General features: G+C 36.7%; 2 protein-coding genes across 2 annotated transcripts; both read right to left on the bottom strand.

Moving 5' to 3' along the window:
• Positions 1–3: 3 nt before the first annotated feature.
• Positions 4–14,316, bottom strand: LOC103511042 (protein stoned-B). Its single transcript, XM_026824926.1, has 14 exons — positions 14,002–14,316; positions 10,277–11,641; positions 9,881–10,037; positions 9,408–9,577; positions 8,472–8,649; positions 7,964–8,097; positions 7,450–7,676; positions 3,797–4,031; positions 3,307–3,475; positions 2,635–2,749; positions 2,033–2,199; positions 1,277–1,428; positions 636–855; positions 4–167 (listed from the first exon to the last, which is right to left on the bottom strand). Exons 1-14 carry the CDS (start codon positions 14,285–14,287, stop codon positions 38–40), a joined length of 3,705 nt encoding a protein of 1,234 aa, XP_026680727.1. The 5' UTR covers positions 14,288–14,316; the 3' UTR covers positions 4–37.
• On the bottom strand, positions 14,265–16,618 carry LOC103511044 (protein stoned-A-like). Its single transcript, XM_026824927.1, has 4 exons — positions 16,254–16,618; positions 15,426–16,142; positions 14,449–15,336; positions 14,265–14,329 (listed from the first exon to the last, which is right to left on the bottom strand). The coding sequence occupies exons 1-4, from the start codon at positions 16,588–16,590 to the stop codon at positions 14,298–14,300; spliced, it is 1,974 nt and encodes a 657-aa protein (XP_026680728.1). The 5' UTR covers positions 16,591–16,618; the 3' UTR covers positions 14,265–14,297.
• Positions 16,619–18,015: the final 1,397 nt, after the last annotated feature.

Genomic DNA, 18,015 nt, shown 5'->3' with positions numbered 1-18,015 from the left:
TTATTGGAACTCGTTACAAAATGAACACGGATATCTTTTAGCTTGATGAATCGCTATCGGAGTCGGCTTGAGGTATTGGGGTCTCCATAATGGGTGGGGGCGTAGACTTAATCGTAGCCGCAATGTAGTCCCCGGGACCTTCTCCTTGTGTGTGTTCAATGCCCACCCTGTAATTGTGAAATACGATTAAAATTTCAATTTAATTTCATAAAAACCAAATTTCATAGAGAGAAACAACAAAAGTTACTGACGAACTACCCAAAGTTTAGGTTGCCAAACTTTTCGCAAAAGTTATGAGGTGATCACACAACAAATTAAAATCCTTGCTTAAACATTATAATTTGTAGTTGCCGTGTTTTCAAATCAAATGGTCAAGTGCAAAGCGTGAAAAATACTATTTGCTTTGAGCTGCCCGTATATTCGCTTATACGTCCCGATCACGTTTCGTCTCCGTTTCGACTATAGGTAGTTTCATAAAAGCTTGCTTCCGACTCGAGTTGAAAACATGCTTAATGTGCATGCTTTTATGAAACAACCTAGTGGAAACGGGACGCTTAGGGGTGTGTGCTTTTTTAATGGTTCCCAGGTAGGAACACCTATTTGCGTATTATACTAGTCAAGAAGTGTATAATTACCTGTATTCGTGTCTGGCTAAATGCCGCACATATTTCTCTGGTGGTACATCGCTGTCCGAATTACTGATGGACACAGACCGCACTGTCGTATGCGATACTTGTGTCGCGGGCATGGTAAACTCTACGTAGGCATACTGGCATATTGTGTGCAGATCGTCTGGGATTTGATCGTACGATGTAAGAGCCATGCGACACACCAGGTTGTGAGTCGTGTAAGAACCTGAGGATGGGAAATCAGAACGAGATCCGTTTGAACCGTGTCAATTTGTAAACTTTGTCCAAAAAAATGCAAATTCTGTCAAAGAATTTGCAAACTTTGTCAAAAAATTCTAAATAATTGAAGAATTCACAGTTGAAGACTTTTATCATTGAAGAAAATTCGTTGGTCACAAATAATACAATAAATCTTTAATTTTTCAAATCATATAACTCGGATGTACATATTTCATAGAAATCGACAAGTATGTCATCTAAATTTCACGTCCATAGCTCAGGTCAATGGCACTGAGCTCATTATTACGGTACGTACATTTTAATATTATTATTTTTAAATGTTTCGTTCAGATTTTATTTGAATTTGTTCGTCCTACAGAAAATTCCGGATCAAAGAAACGGATCCTTAAACTCCCCGATTGCATTACCTTGTCCTTCCTTGGGTAGACGAGGCATTCGCCAAACGATAGACCGATGTTGATGTTCATATTTGGACTGTCCAGATGTGACTTCCATGAGCTGAGGCTCCAAGTTATCTACAGCGCCCAGAAACCGTTCTATGCCTTTCACTTTGCCGGTCCTGGAAAATAGAAAGAAATCTTCGTTATACTGTCAGAATGAGGTAGGTCCCTTGTGTCAGCAATCTGTTTTTCAAATACATACTCGTACGATAAGAGTTTATTTACCATACCTTTCTAGTTTCTACTTTTTAGAAATCCTGGTAAAGAACTCTTACCTTTTTTTTTAAGTTAAGCAAGGTTTATATACTTATTTGTAAACTTTACCTATGAAATATATAAGACCTTTGTTTAGACTGCGGGAGTAAAGGGACTTTTCAGTCTCATTCTGGCAGGATAAACAAGGTATATTCTATTCTATTCTAATTACCTACTGCGGAGCAATTTTTTCGCATGTCCATCACAATTGAAATCTATTATTATTATTATTATTATATAACTCTTTATTAGAACTTTACAATATTTACAAAGAGGTACAAGAAATAACAAACTGATAAATTAACAAATGAAAAAGAAAATTGAATAAAGAAAGAAAAATAAAAAAAAAAATATTGAAAAAATTCTAACTCAGGGGCGGGATTAATGCCTAGGGCATTCTCTTCCATCCAACCCCTAAATCTAGATGTTTCAGCTCTACAAATTCAATTCTACAAACTCCTTCCTTACCTCCGATGTGCAGATTTGACAGAGCCATATCTGAAATGTTTTTCGACCCGGAACAAATAGATCCAGCATTCGGGAATAGGGAACCGAACCATGATGTCCTCACAAGGGATCTGGCCCAACTTTCTACTGACGAACCCGGGAACCAAAATGTCCGCTCGGAGTTCGACCTGAAAGAAACGCGAATGTTTTGATGGATTGCATATAAATTTCCCAAGAAATATGAATTTAATTTTCAGTATATTGGATGACCCATAAAATTATGAGCGACAGGAAAGTCAAACCATAGGATGATAATTTAAGACCTTGTTGCAAAGGGTACTTTCAAATCCTATCGCAACATCAAGAGCTCCATCACATTAGCCATTTAATTTTCAGTATATTGGATGACCCATAAAATTATGAGCGACAGGAAAGTCAAACCATAGGATGATAATTTAAGACCTTGTTGCAGTTGCAAAGGGTACTTTCAAATCCTATCGCAACATCAAGAGTTCCATCACATTAGCTCCTTTCAAAGTTTCTGTTTGCGTGAATACAGAAGCCTATCAAACCTATTGACAGAAATATTTCACTATTTTCGCAAATATGCCTAACACTCTTACCTTGTTTCCAGTGACACACATGACAGCTTTCAGTTGCAAGGGAAGTTCTCTGTTCCTGGGAGGCCTTACTCTGAATCTCATCAGTTCAATGTAACAAGCGTCCGGTGGCTTGAATCTGGAAAACAAAATTCAATCATTCAATAAAGAGGTGGGTAATGAATTAATCAAAGACGGAGATACATCGATTATCTCGGGATTGAGTTTAACCCTGGATTAACCCAGGCATCATTGATCCTTATATCTTCATCTCGAAATAACCCGACTTTTATGCCCTGTCATTAAAATGATAAAATTAAAATCCCAAACCTTTGTAACTATACGTAGAATACTTGGATAAATCCCATTAGAAACTGAATTGACCAAGACAATGTTAAAAATAAGTACTATTTTCGGATGTCTCGAAATAACCCGACTTTTATGCCCTGTCATTAAAATGATAAAATTAAAATCCCAAACCTTTGTAACTATACGTAGAATACTTGGATGAATCCCATTAGAAACTGAATTGACCAAGACAATGTTGAAAATAAGTACTATTTTCGGATGGAACTGCAATATTTTAATCTCGAATTTTTTAACAGACTTTTTGTTTCTATGATTAATGTAAAGTCAGAATTTTTGTCATCCATTTTCTTCTAATCCAGGCTGTTTATACTTGATTTTCAGACTTACTTGATGGTTCGACCTTTTTCATACTCGTCCTGTTGCACACAGGAATGGAACTCAACGCCTTCCAGCCTGATCCATTCCTCTGTAACCACTGGGATGATATCGTGTCTGCCCACAACTTCTTTGCCTTGGCGAACCAGGTCGTTAACTCCCAACTCGATATCTGGCATTCCTGTGGGAGAAAATAGGTAATCAAGTTGTTGGTGAAGTTGGTTTCAGAAATGATTCCTTCCATTTTTTAATTTGTCAGGTTTGATTTTGAAATTTCAGGAATAATTGGACTTATCGGACATTTCTGTTGACATCTTATCAAAAACACCTTTTTTGACGTTTTGTTTCCTTGACACATTTGAAGCAAAGGAACATCTTTATTGTCAACATACCAATTTTATTGTTATAGTATTTTATTTAGACTGTCAGTATGGGGCATATGATCCCATTAAAGAAAATTCAACTCATCAACAGTAAAAAAAAATATCTCCATAAAGCATACCAGACAAGAATCCTAAGAAAAACAGTCGCACTCGTGCAATTTGTTTCAGAATTGATCCAGTCTCATTCTGCTCGACGTAAATCTCATCTACAGTGGTAATTTGTACTTCCTCCATTTTGTAAGTCAAAGCTCGGTCCCTGTGCACCGGAAGTTTGAACAACGCTTCCTCGATGCACACGGTGAATTGCTTCATGGCTTCGTAACTGTGAGATCCGATCTTGAAGAGTTGAGATGTCTGAAAAAGAAAGAAATTAATTTGAGCTTGCTCCTGAACATTGTTGATTCACTTTACTTTTCTCCAGCAAACTATTATTTGGAAAATGGTCGTAGATTTCTGTCTAGGCAATCTTCTCTTGGGTAATTTTAGTGAAACCAATAACCAATTAGGTAATACCAGTCTACACCCAATACCTACATTATCTCTTTTCATGGATATCTTGGTATTTCAGTCTTCGTCTGTCTTTTTGGCTCTCTTCTGGTTAGAATTCCTAAAAAAACATCCCTATCAAAGTATGCTAAAAGTTCCATAAAAAAGACGAAAATACAAACTTTGCATTTGTGATTTTGTTACTATGGTCGGTTCCTGTATTTTAACTTATAAAGTGTATTTATATTGATGTTTGAAAGAAAAAAATATATTTTAACTTTGGATAGATGAAAATACACTGAAAAATAATACATAGCATTTAAGTATACCTAGTTTACTTATGTTAGGATAGTTGTGTTTTATAATTTATACATTGTTTGAGTCTTATTAAAATAATAACAATAAAATGTTTTACAGAATAACTATATTAATTTGAAAAAACGATTAGCTTTATTTAGTACTTTTTGAAACCCAACTGCAATGATGTATGTTACTGTACGAGTATGTATTACAAAGTCTTGATACGGTACTTCAGTGGTTAAGCCTCGCCTAGAAATATCACCAAAAAGTCTCTCGTTCCTAAAAACAAATTTGTACTTCGCAGTATTTTGATGTCGAAAATACTAAGTGCGAAGTTTTTGTTGGAACGGGGACCCAACAAACTAAATTTAATGATAAAATTGTTGAGGTAAGGAACTTTTTTTAATTAACACAACAACATAGAAATGAAAACATTGTCATTGAAATCTAAATCATAATGATAAATGGCTATTTATTTTGTATGAATGTATTACATAAGTAGGTATATTTTAAATATAAATAAGCATTTTCATAATATAACACTTATCAGCCTCCGTAACCTAGTGGTCATCATATTAGGGTTTGATTCTTGTTCAAGACAATAAATAGTAGTGAACTGTAAAACTCTCGGAAAATGGACCCGTAACTATGGGGTCTTCGAAATACCAATAGGGTTCAAGAACTAACCATCAAATTACTTCAATTGTTGAACGTGTACCAAATTTCACCAAAATCGGACCAACCAACCCTTCGACAGTTATCGCCGAACAAACGGACAGTAAAATACAAAGTCTTCAGTGAAAACCTCTTCTTTGATCCAGTAACTATTTCCTCATTTCCTTTATCCTCCTTTTTGGATTTTAGAGTGCACTCAGTCTTTTGCGGACAATTTAGAAGCTACTTTAAAAACATGGAAAGACTTTGTAATGCTTTGATGACCACTAAAATTGTGATATGAAATTTCATAGCACAAATTAATAATATGTTTCGATATAACCTTTTTTTTACTTTAATAATAAATTTCAGTCTTTTGCGGACAATTTAGAAGCTACTTTAAAAACATGGAAAGACTTTGTAATGCTTTGATGACCACTAAAATTGTGATATGAATTTTCATAGCACAAATTAATAATATGTTTCGATATAACCTTTTTTTTACTTTAATAATAAATATAATGAATTCCAAACAAAATTAATTGAATTGCTTAACAATAACTGTACTTAAATGTGTTGAAAAAATTGATATCGTATGTTTTTTTCCAATTTTAAGGATTCTATGTGTACTGAAGTACGTATAACAATTTCAACAATGTTCTAGTACTAATTTTATAGGGCTTTTGAAGGAAAATGAGCTACATATAATTTTGAAGTTTTGCTATTTTAATTTAAAAAAGACACCTCCCCAATCAATTTTACTATTACCTATAAAAGTTCGTAGTTGTTCCTATTTTTCAAGATCTTTTGTCAAGAAGCTTAGAAAGGTTTGTAGAATTTTTGATCCGATTTCATATCTTACCGGGAATCCAAAGAAAAAAAGCTAGGTGGAGGAAAATAAAGATGAAATTACCCCGGTAGCTTTATATTTTAATATAGGCCGGACGGCTCTGAGCTCTTGACGTTTGCACTCCTTCTCTATAACGCTATGCACCTCATGAATAGAGATCCTTAAAAAAACATAAATGTGAAAACAAACTCGGGATATCTTGTAGAGGCGCTGGGTTCAGCTTTAACTTAAAAATATATGCTTATTTATAATATGTGCTTAGTCAACCTAAAATCAAATAACAATATAGGTAATGGAATCATAATATTTATAACATATGATATAACGTAATCTCTAATAAAACCCAATGGGTAAAACAATTTCCTATGTTTTACTTTTTTAGAAAACAATAGTTTACTACAGTAGGTATATTCACTCATGGTTAAACATTAAATTACGTAAATATTTGTATATTACAGAACTGTAATGGGACTACCTGCCCTAGTTTGACAGAATAAACTAAAAGTTTTTTAAACTTAAATCAATATTTTCTAAATTGAAATTAAAAGAAAAAACGGGTTATGTAGTCAAACAATATATGCTTATAACTTAAATAACTAATTATTAGGTAATTGTTTAGAATGAAATATTCAAAGATGTTTTTGTCTTTTTGTAGTAGTTGCCAAATTACCGCCTAAAATACGACTGAAAGCATGTTTAAAATAAAATAATGATTATTGTCTTAAATAGAGTTGATAAAAAAGAGTAAAATTTAAATAACAATACTATAACAAAAATGCAAAATGTACGAAGCATAGGAATGGTAGGATACAGTTGTTTTAGGAAATTTAGGATACATGGGATGAATTTGGGAATTTTAGAATGCATGGATCTTGGAGAAAGAGCTGAATAACTTTTTTTCTGACAGTCCCATTTATTATTTTAACTAACTTACTAACACTGTACAAAGTGTGACCCTCTAAATCTCTAATTAAGGTCTCACTTACATAGGATGCTTCGTTAACGCAAATGTACGTTGCAAAGGCACCTTCATCAACATACAAAGGGCTCATTAAGAACAAAAATATATCTGTGTCAAACCAATTAAATGACGTGAAATGCCTCCCTTAAACTATCATACTGTGAGATCCGATCTTGAAGAGTTGAGATGTCTGAAAAAGAAAGAAATTAATTTGAGCTTGCTCCTGAACATTGTTGATTCACTTTATTTTTCTCCAGCAAACTATTATTTGGAAAATGGTCGTAGATTTCTGTATAGGCAATCTTCTCTTGGGTAATTTTAGTGTAACCAATAACCAATTAGGTAATACCAGTCTACACCCAATACCTACATTATCTCTTTTCATGGATATCTTAGTATTTCAGTCTTCGTCTGTCTTTTTGGCTCTCTTCTGGTTAGAATTCCTAAAAAAAACCATTGGAATTGTTGCTGGTCCCCGTATTTTCCTGTGTCCAGAACCATAGAATCGATCTCTATCTTACCTGAGGTGCATGTTCTACAGGAAGACCCAGTTTTCTCAGATCGCTACCGAATTCCTTCACGCCCTGATAGTCACCCTGTATGGCATACGCAGCAAACTGACTCAACTTGTTCGTGATCCTCTCAGCTTTTGTCACTTGGCCTGGCCTTACTCCGGGCCTCTCCTTGTAAAATATAAACTGGAGCTTCACGGTGAAGATTTTGCCGAAGTTGTCGTACTGTTGTGCTCCTGGAAAACATGAGAGGAGATTTGTGGTTGGTCAATTTGAAGTCATCCGTATAAAAGTATTGTAAGGATCTGGTACTATAAATTCTCTATTGCCATTTAAAAGGCCAAAGTTCCATCACTAGCGAGTCAAACCTGGCTGGTCATGGAAACGAAGGTATATCTCCAGATTTTACACAAGGTCTTGCAAGTTTTTACAGTTGCATAATATTCGTTCAATTAAAGATTGCCCCAAGCCTTTGAAAGTATTGGCGACTGCCAGTTCAAATTAGATTAGGAAAGTCACTTACCAATCTCAGAGACAGAATAGCAAGGTTCTAAGGGAAGTTCTTGGAATGGGTCTTTGTCATCAGCTTTGTTGTAGAGATGCACAACAGGTTTCTCTCCGTGATATACAATTTTGACGAATACTTTCTTCCAGAATCTGCAAAAGAGCAAAGAGATACTCGTATTTATCTTCATGTCACCCATCGTTCGTAGGTCAGAAGTTATTTTGACCATGATGTTCACAAGCTCTGTTTATTTCTTATTCTTGTAAATAAACAGGGCTCTGACCCTTGCTATAAAAAAAATACATAAGACCTTGTTTGGACTTTGGGAGTAAAGGGACTTTTCAGTCTCATTCTTGCAGTATAAACAGGGTATATTCTATTCTGAAAAAAAGCTCTGAAACCCCCGTCCTTGACATACTGAAACCACTCTCTCTTATTTACAACCTGCTTTTCTTCTCCCACAAAATATTCTCTTCCACGATTAGACATACAATTGGGTCTTTTCTCCTCTTGCCACGTGACTTACCTCTGTCCTGTGATTTTCTTCTTGTTCGGCTGTCGCAGATGCATTTCCCATCCAGGCCCGTCGTATTTGATTCTCGGGAAATCTTCCAGGGGCTGAGAAACGTCTTCATCGAACAGAGGTGTGGGAGGAGTTTCCTGAGAATCCGTTCTCTGCATTGTCAGATTCAGTTCATCAGGTTCTGGAAGATCAAATGGGAGAAAGGATCGAGATTTCATATGAACAGACTTGGAGCCTGTTTCTAAAATCTACTTTGTGCATTTGCAAATTAATGTTTTAACGTTAAAATGACGTCAACGCGTTAATAGCCACTCATGCAATGTTTTCCTCTGTAAATGTGTGTCCACACATAGTCGACCGGCCGTCGATAGATGTCGACTGAACCGTCTACACTGCCTCAATAACAAAGATTCATCTCGTCGATCGACGGCCGGTCGACAATGTTTGGACACACCTTTATATTACGTCATAACTATTGCAAGGTCCGAAATGTTGAGTGCAAAGTTATATGTGGAATTTTGCCCGAGGTCTTGTCATTATACCCTGTACATCAAAAGTTTTACTTTATCATGAAGCTCGCATACGTCGAGAATTTGAAACGACGCCAAGACGACGTAAAAATATGACTCGTGGAACAAAATACATATTTAGAAACTTTTTTTCGAACTTTTAGCATACTCCCCCACTAAAGGTATGAGTGTGATAGTGTTGCATCATACTATTATAGGCACTTTTCTCTCAACAGAAAGTTCTGTCAGAGCCGACATAACTAAGAAAGTGGTGATTGGGATCCTATACTTTGTCGAGAGTTTTTGGAGAGGTCTCGTGAATCGACCTGGTTAACAACCAGAACGATGACGATTATAATGATGATGATTCTGTCTACTCCAGTCCCTAAATCGCAGATAATGTTTGACAAATTTCAGTTGCAGAACTTACGTGTGAAAATATTCTCCTTCGGTGCAGCAAAAACGTCACCCTTATCGAACGGGTTGAACCTCGGACTGCTATCCTGTGATGCAGGAACAGCAGGACTCTTTGGTGGAGGCGCCAAAGATGGTGGTACAAGCGCGGTGTTGGGTTGTAGGTTGTTCTCGAAATTTTGAGGCCTGGAACAGGGAAAGATTGAGAATATTGGATGGCCCTATTTAGACTGGGTTTAAGCGAGCCAAACAGTTCTACTGTGGTTCTGAATCTTGGAATAATGAATGCGTAAATGTCCAAATTCCAGTTTTCCAAGTAGGTAATGGTTGAAAGGCAACAATAAACAGAATCGGAGTAAAGGATCAATAGTATCTTTCATCTCCTTACGAATTTGTCTTGAAACCTGAGAATGCTTTTCATGGATCTTTGATGCGTCTATTCATCAAACAAGCTTTCTAACTTGGCCAACTGTGTTAACTGTTACCTACCTTATAAATACGTTGAAATCGCTGTCTTCGTCGGAATCTGCAGACGTTTTCCTTTGTTTTGCTGGCGTTGGAGTGGGGGTACATTGTGGTGTAGGTGGAGGTCCCATGGCTAAGAACGCATCAAAACCGTCATCAGTTCCAAATCCTTCAACGTCGCCTGAAAGAAATTAAATCATGAAATACTCGTAAGTCCACTAGTTTCTAGTATGTACGAGTATTGTGTAATATAAGTAGTTAATGCAACAGTGTAAAATCCTATTTTTATATTACTTATGGCTGACTTTTACCGGCCTTCAAGGCTGAAGTCACTTACAAAGTAGGTATAAGTAATTTTCCCAATACTGCTAATACATAGTACCTGGTTTTAATAAAACCATATAAATTTTATCAACTTACTTGGTTGTTCAGATGAGAGAGTTCCAGCATCACCAAAGGCTGATGTACCACCAAACGGATCAAATGCGGAAGATTTCTCCTCGTTGATTTTGACGCTTTCAAATTTAGCAGAGAAAGCATCAAACAGGTCATCATTCTGTGCAAACACATTTTCCTTCTGTGGTTCCGTAGGTGGTTGCGAGAACAGTGTGTCCTGCGAGATAGTTTGTTCTGGAAAGTCTGTAGCAGCTGGCTGTATTCCAAATGTGTCATCCTGATTCATGAACGCTGTCTCCGGCTCATTTTTGCCAATGGAAGTACCAAACAGATTCATGAATTGATCAGCAGTGTGTTGGATAGGTTCGGCTGTAGCTTCATGATTCACAGCTGTAGCATGGTCTTCAATGAAAGGCGAACTATCTGTTGTATAGTTCTCTATGATATTTGTTGACGTGATTTGCTGACTAAAAACATCTGGTGCTACTTCATTCGATGCTTTCCTTGACTGAGATGCTGATGTAATACGCTGAATATCCTGAGAAGATTTCCTCGACGTTACCACATCTTGCGATGATTTTCTTGAGTTGATGGCGTTTTGGATTAAAACATCGTTGTCAATCACATTCTCCTTTGAATATTTCCTAGGAGCCTCAGGATTAGTAATGGATGCCTTTCTTGAAGATGGTGTTGACGTATTGTATGTCAAATCTGACGAATCTCGTGGTATGATGGGTGGCTCTTTGTTATCAAGTATCTTCGGTGGTGCAGGTCTTGCAGGAACAGATGGTGCAACCTTAGGTTCTGGTATCGGAGGAACTGGTGGTCTCTGTGGTGGTATTTTAGGTGGTTCCGTGGGAATACTGGGTGGTATTTTAGGTGGCTCACTTGGAATACTTGGGGGTAGTTTAGGTGGCTCACTTGGAACACTCGGGGGTAGTTTTGGTGGTTCAGCTGGAATAGTTGGTGGTAATTTAGGAGGCTCAGTTGGAATACTCGGTGAGTTTTCTAAATCATCCATCAAATTTCTGGTGACACTTTTCACGTGGTTGGGTTCTGATACAGTTTGAGGGAAAATTGGAGTGATGTCTTCGTCGCCCATTAAATTTTGATGTTGAACATCAGGAGTAGGGCTTGGTGAATGAATATCCCTCATGGGTGTTGGACTTGGTGTTCTAGCCGCATGACATCTGTCTAAGTGTGAAGATGTTGCCTCCATGTGCCCCGTCACTGTTAAAATCAAATCTTTGGTTTCTTTTGATGGCGGAATAACAGGACGAGGTGGTGGTGGTCTACGGGGCGTCTGATCTTGTTTGTTATCCATCAAGTCATCCTGTTGAATAATGGGCTCAAAAGTCCCTAGTAAATCAGCAGTTGCGTCATGTGATGGTTGATCAGGGATTGGCTCATCGAAAAGGAAATTGTTTGTATTCGTCTGATCTGGTACTTCTCACCCTCTGGCTTTCGTTCTTTTGGCACATCCACTAAAATATAACCCCCTCCCACTCTCTCTTTTTCTCAGACACACAGACTCGTTCAGTAATACTGCGACATCCACTAATAATAACATCAATGTCAATTTCTTTAAGGTGTACCTACTTGTTTTAGTTTAGTTACTGATATCTAAAAAAAGTTCAAATTTACTGTCAAGATGTCAAGAGGCGTGTTTTTCTTGTTTTTATTTTGAGACGAGGAGGATTCACCTCAAAGTACATCGTGCTTGTGATGAAATGACCAAAGATATAAAAATGTAAATTATACATGAAATATCTATCTATAATACCATTTACAGAAGACATGTACGAAATCCTAAAGATATCAACATGTTATACCACCCTACACTTGAATCCAATGTGATCAAAACATAAGTAGGTCAAGTGTTCTGAGGGCTTCAACTCATTAGATGTAGACTTTCTTCAGTTCCTTTTTGAGGGCTTCGAATGAGTGTATCTTAGACATTTACCTATTTGTCGACATAAGTAAGTAGGTATACTTGTCTATTTTGTCTGAAATCTCGAAATCGATTTTTCATCCAAAACTCGATAAGTCACGCTGTCTGTGGTACGAAGGGACTGAAAAAAAAATCTTTAAGAAGACGGATATGGGCTTATTTTCAATGACAATTATCCAGCAAAATTAACACTCGCGATGCAAGTTTAAATCCAGCCAGACTTGACGTGCTAGCGTTTAAGAAGAAAGTCCTTCTTATGGAACGTAATTTTCACTTGATAAAAGCTCGTATTTCAGTTATACTTGAGCGTTGTTCTTGTTTTTAATTATGCTATTCAATAGCCCTCTAGTTATTTGTATTAATTATAGGTAGGTACCAATTTTTGTTCGTAACTTACTTGAAACACGTAGGTAGGTATACTTGAATGACGTCGGATGGATTTTGCTGAGTTTTTCAGCAATCAGAGAGGAATAAAAGAAGAAAAACAGCCAAGAATTACAATTGCATCACTTTCATTAACACCAGACAACAAACTAAGAGGTCCCCAAATTTTCTCATTTGGTCAAATAGATAATGTAGCTATGAATCTTAAAAAAAGAAGTCAATACTTTGTACTTACTTTGCTGGAGGCATCAGGATAATGGCGAAGATTATAAAACAAAGCACTAGTAGTTTGATATGACTAAAACAAACGTTTAAAAATATCACTTTGAGATTGTTTTAATCCTAAATGAAATATTCTCACGAAAAAAAAAGGAAAACCTTCTAAATTTGATTTCCAATTCTTTTCACTCTTGTTCACAAGAAAATTTTCATTGATAGTAGAATAGAGGCGAGGATCGTTCTTCTTTCCCCTCACTTTCGGAAAATTTCGACGGATTTCGTTTCCCTCTTGAAGTTCTCATCACATTTCGTATTGATTATTCGTGACTGTGACGCAAGAGTTTTGGGCTCTCCTACACTTTCCACCTCGTTCGCCCCCTTTATTTTAACCTTTTCATTTTTAATGTCTGGAAGTTTTTCTTTTTTCCCTTTCTTGAGGTTTTTCCCTTTGAAGATGTTGGTAAAAAGTTTGTTTACACCTCAGTCACTTTGTTTTTGTTTTCCCCTAATAGGTAGCTAACATCCCTTTATAGTTTGTTGGCATCAAACATTAAGACCATTAAGTCAACTTAATGCACCTAATCATTTTTAAAATTAGGTAATAGAGAGATTTAACGCCCAAGACTATTCATGGTAAACCTCTCAATTTCTCTTCTATGAATAGATAAATAAGTAGCAACTAATGACAACCCACCTCAAAGACTCTGCGGTCAACAGCATTCACTCTTAATCCGGAGGTACCAGGTTCAAATCCAGGAGAAGACAGAAAATTTCCCCTACCGCAGACACATGGATGCTTACCTTGAAGTACCACTCACGATATAGGTACTTATTTCTAGTAAAATGACATGATTAGTAGCTATTTAAATGATTTCTACCAACTCTAGGATTATTCCTTAAACCAAAGACGTTCTTCAACAATGAAGGGTTAAGTAGGTATGTACGTAGGTTGCAAGTAGGTATCTACATCCTAGTAAATATTATTTGCTCAGGCGCAAGTTAACTAAAATAATGTATGGCTAGGCCAGTTATACCTTTCTACTCTGATGAGTAGGGAGGCTTTATGACACGGTTGGTTGGAAAAGCACTTTTCTAATTGTATTGAATGATTTGATATTACCTATATCCATCAAGTCATCCTGTTGAATAATGGGCTCAAAAGTCCCTAATAAATCAGCAGTTGCGTCATGTGATGGTTGATCAGGGATTGGATCATCGAAAAGGAAATTGTTTGTATTCGTCTGATCTGGTACTTCGTCAGGTTCAACTATGAACGCAAAAGGATTTGTACTTGCTTGATTAGCATTTGTTGTGCTTGGAAGATTTGAAAAGTTGAAGAACGGATTCTCGGAGGTCACATGGGTATCTCCTAAATCTGATTCATTGATCAAGAAAGGGTTAATGTTATTAGCCTCAGCTGGCTCATCTCGCAACTCTTCCTCAGTGAAGAGGAAGGGGTTCTTGGGTGCGTTAAATGCCATGGTTATTAATTTATTTTAAATCAGTAATTTCAAATGGATCAGATACTTCAATGGCCTCAGCGCTCATCAATTCATTCTCAATCAATTTAAGTTCTGTTGAGCTAGGTTGTATATTGTTTGCAATTGATGTGTCGAAAGGATCAAGGTTTCAAATGGATCAGATACTTCAATGGCCTCAGCGCTCATCAATTCATTCTCAATCAATTTAAGTTCTGTTGAGCTAGGTTGTATATTATTTGCAATTGATGTGTCGAAAGGATCAAGAGCTTCTATTTCATCTTCAATCTTGATAGGTGCTACAGGAGTATGGAGTTTGACGCCAATATCTTCTTCCGCAGTTAAAAAGTCTAGACTTTCTGATTCGAATGATTTTCCAGGATAGTAAGGAGTTACTGGTTTTCTGGAATTTTCCTCTGTGCCGTTAACTCCTGGTGGCTCAATGAAAGCTACAACTTTAGGAATAGAATGCTTTTTTGTGCCTATCAACTGATCAGGCCTGTGGGCGACTTTTTCTTCAGTCTTGATCTCGTTTGTTTTAGTCTCACTGAGTAGGTCTTGTTCTAATAATTTCAATTCTGCTTTGCCTGGAGCTGTCAGGCTATGAACAATAGAAGTATCAAATGGATCGTCACTAGAAAACACTATTTCTTCGGGGGTCTTATCAGTTGTAGGTTCAATGGGCGTAAAACCAATGTGAGACAAATCAGTTGTACTTCCACCCAGTAAATCTTTCTTTAAATTTGAAGTGTCTTCAGCATTTTCTTCTTTTGAATTAATTGAATTGTTGATTTCAATAGTGATTCCCGAATATTTAATAGTTTTCCCGTCAAATTTAACTCTTTCACTTTGAATCAACTCTGATTCGTCTTTACCTAAAATTTCGTTTTCTATTAACTTCAACTCACATTTACCAGGTAAAACTTTTTCAGCAAACGAGGTATCAAAAGGATCCTCTGGATCACCTAAATCGTTTTGTATATTTAATACTGAAGGTGGTGGAGGTCTCTGAGGTTTGATACCTTCAAAATTATTGTGCGCTTTCAATGGAGATTTTGCCAGAGATTCTGTGGCAAGCGCAGCAAATTCGTCGGTTTCACCATCGATTAATTCATCTAATTATTGTGCGCTTTCAATGGAGATTTTGCCAGAGATTCTGTAGCAAGCGCAGCAAATTCGTCGGTTTCACCATCGATTAATTCATCAATTCCAAATTTTTCTAAAATAGGGGTCGCTTTCTTTTCAACCTGTGGAAGTTGGGCTGCTTGTACGGTTTCGTTGATTTTCTGTAGAATAGATAGAGTATCTGCAACGTCTACTGGCGAATCAGGTAAATTTTCATTATCTTCATCTAGTAATGTTTTAACTGGCTCTTCTAAAGTATTAGAAACGTTTTCTAGTTCAGCAGCTCTTGGGCTTTGTTCATCAAAACTTCCCAATAGTAAGTCTACTGGTTTAGGTCTCCTCCTAGGAGTTGACTCATGATGCTCTGGAAGTGGAGATACAGGTTTGTCAACTTTTCCTGCTAACACATCTACAGCACAACCTAAACTAATGAGTTTCCTTTTTCTTTCCTTCTCACTTTCAGGCTTGATAACCTTATCTACAATAGAAGTATCGAATGGATCAGGACCGTCGTCCTTTTCAATAGGACTGTCAGGTATGTAAGCTAAGTGTAGATCTTCAGTGGTGACGAGATCAACAAATGCTGTATCGAATATATCTTCATCTACTTCACTATCTTCCTCCTCTTCATCATCGTCATATTCTTCAAACTTGAGTGGAAGATCCTCTAGTCTTGGAGCTGGTTTATCTGTACCTGCTGCTTCGTCTAATGTAGGTTCTTGTCCTTCTTCAAATTCTTCATCATCGTCATATTCTTCAAACTTGAGTGGAAGATCCTCTAGTCTTGGAGCTGGTTTATCTGTACCTGCTGCTTCGTCTAATGTAGATTCTTGTCCTTCTTCAAATTCAGTCCAAGCTTGTTCTTTGGTATTTCCTTTGGATGTCTCTGATCCGTATTCAGATGGACCAGGAGGTTTTCTTTGGAAATAACTTGTTTGCTTTAGTTGTTCAAGATCGTCATGAGTTTTCTTTAGTATAGAATCAACACCTGCTGTGAGAGCTTTGAACTTCTGCCATTCGTCACTTTTCCCTTCGGAAGATGCTTCGGCACCAGCCTCTTCTTCTTTGGCTTGATGTTCTCTACGATATTTTGCTAGTTCTTCTGCATCAAATTCTTCTTCCTCCTTATGTTTATTCTTTTTTCCCTTTCTCTTCTTTTTCAATCCTGGTATTTTTGGCATATTCTACTTCTAGTCTATTTGTGTCTCTGGAACAAACAAATGGGATTTTTCATTTACATGGTCATCTATTATAAAATACTGGCAAGAAAAACGCCTGTACAAGTGTACATGGATGACTAATAGAAATAACACAAAGTATTGATATTCAAGGGACCGCCCCGCCACAAGGCTTGTTGTGGTATAAAGAGGGTGGGAGAGGAGAGTGGCTAATTCGCACATTTAAATGCAATGCCTGCTTTTTTATCCTTGTAATATGCAAAAGATGACCATTTTAGAAGAGCTTTCCCTAGAAACCTGTAAGACGAGAAACTCGAAAATTTACGGGGAGAAATCCCAAAAGCTACATTTCACTTGTATGGCACTAATCTCTTCTGAAAAGGAAAACAAAATACAGGGTAGTTTGTTCAGTGCCTTATTCTGAACAACGCTTTACTTGTAGGTTACTAAGAACCAGTCGAATTAAATGTTCCACCCCTAATAAAAATTGAAAAAAGTTCATTCCTTTTTAATATTTTTGAAATTTTCCGTAGCAAGTAAAAGAAGCGAGAAAAGTTAGAAATATAATACCCCCTCTCTATCCTTTTCTATGTTTCACCCTCTGTTTATTCTGAACAACGCTTTACTTGTAGGTTACTAAGAACCAGTCGAATTAAATGTTCCACCCCTAATAAAAATTGAAAAAAGTTCATTACTATTTAATATTTTTGAAATTTTCCGTAGCAAGTAAAAGAAGCGGAAAGTTAGAATATATAATACCCCCTCTCTATCCTTTTCTATGTTTCACCCTCTGGCTTTCGTTCTTTTGGCACATCCACTAAAATATAACCCCCTCCCACTCTCTCTTTTTCTCAGACACACAGACTCGTTCAGTAATACTGCGACATCCACTAATAATAACATCAATGTCAATTTCTTTAAGGTGTACCTACTTGTTTTAGTTTAGTTACTGATATCTAAAAAAAGTTCAAATTTACTGTCAAGATGTCAAGAGGCGTGTTTTTCTTGTTTTTATTTTGAGACGAGGAGGATTCACCTCAAAGTACATCGTGCTTGTGATGAAATGACCAAAGATATAAAAATGTAAATTATACATGAAATATCTATCTATAATACCATTTACAGAAGACATGTACGAAATCCTAAAGATATCAACATGTTATACCACCCTACACTTGAATCCAATGTGATCAAAACATAAGTAGGTCAAGTGTTCTGAGGGCTTCAACTCATTAGATGTAAGGCGAGGTAGACTTTCTTCAGTTCCTTTTTGAGGGCTTCGAATGAGTGTATCTTAGACATTTACCTATTTGTCGACATAAGTAAGTAGGTATACTTGTCTATTTTGTCTGAAATCTCGAAATCGATTTTTCATCCAAAACTCGATAAGTCACGCTGTCTGTGGTACGAAGGGACTGAAAAAAAAAT

This window comes from Diaphorina citri, unplaced genomic scaffold (assembly GCF_000475195.1).
Source record: "Diaphorina citri unplaced genomic scaffold, Diaci psyllid genome assembly version 1.1 scaffold668, whole genome shotgun sequence".
In the NCBI taxonomy this organism is placed as follows: Eukaryota; Metazoa; Arthropoda; class Insecta; order Hemiptera; family Psyllidae; genus Diaphorina; species Diaphorina citri.
The sequence above is the reverse complement of the archived record's forward strand: the minus strand, read 5'-3'. Positions and strand labels throughout refer to the sequence as shown.

Excerpts from the sequence above, each read along its gene's own strand:
- LOC103511042 (XM_026824926.1), bottom strand. The coding sequence starts at position 14,287 with ATGGCATTTAACGCACCCAAGAACCCCTTCCTCTTCACTGAGGAAGAG. Across the intron at positions 8,650-9,407 it reads GAAGGAGAATATTTTCACAC|AACCTGATGAACTGAATCTG; the intron begins GTAAGTTCTGCA and ends TTGATCTTCCAG. Across the intron at positions 4,032-7,449 it reads CTGTAGAACATGCACCTCAG|ACATCTCAACTCTTCAAGAT; the intron begins GTAAGATAGAGA and ends TTTCTTTTTCAG.
- LOC103511044 (XM_026824927.1), bottom strand. The coding sequence starts at position 16,590 with ATGCCAAAAATACCAGGATTGAAAAAGAAGAGAAAGGGAAAAAAGAAT. Across the intron at positions 16,143-16,253 it reads AGAACAAGCTTGGACTGAAT|TTGAAGAAGGACAAGAACCT; the intron begins TTGAAGAAGGAC and ends ATGATGAAGAAT. Across the intron at positions 15,337-15,425 it reads TACAGAATCTCTGGCAAAAT|CTCCATTGAAAGCGCACAAT; the intron begins CTCCATTGAAAG and ends CTCTGGCAAAAT.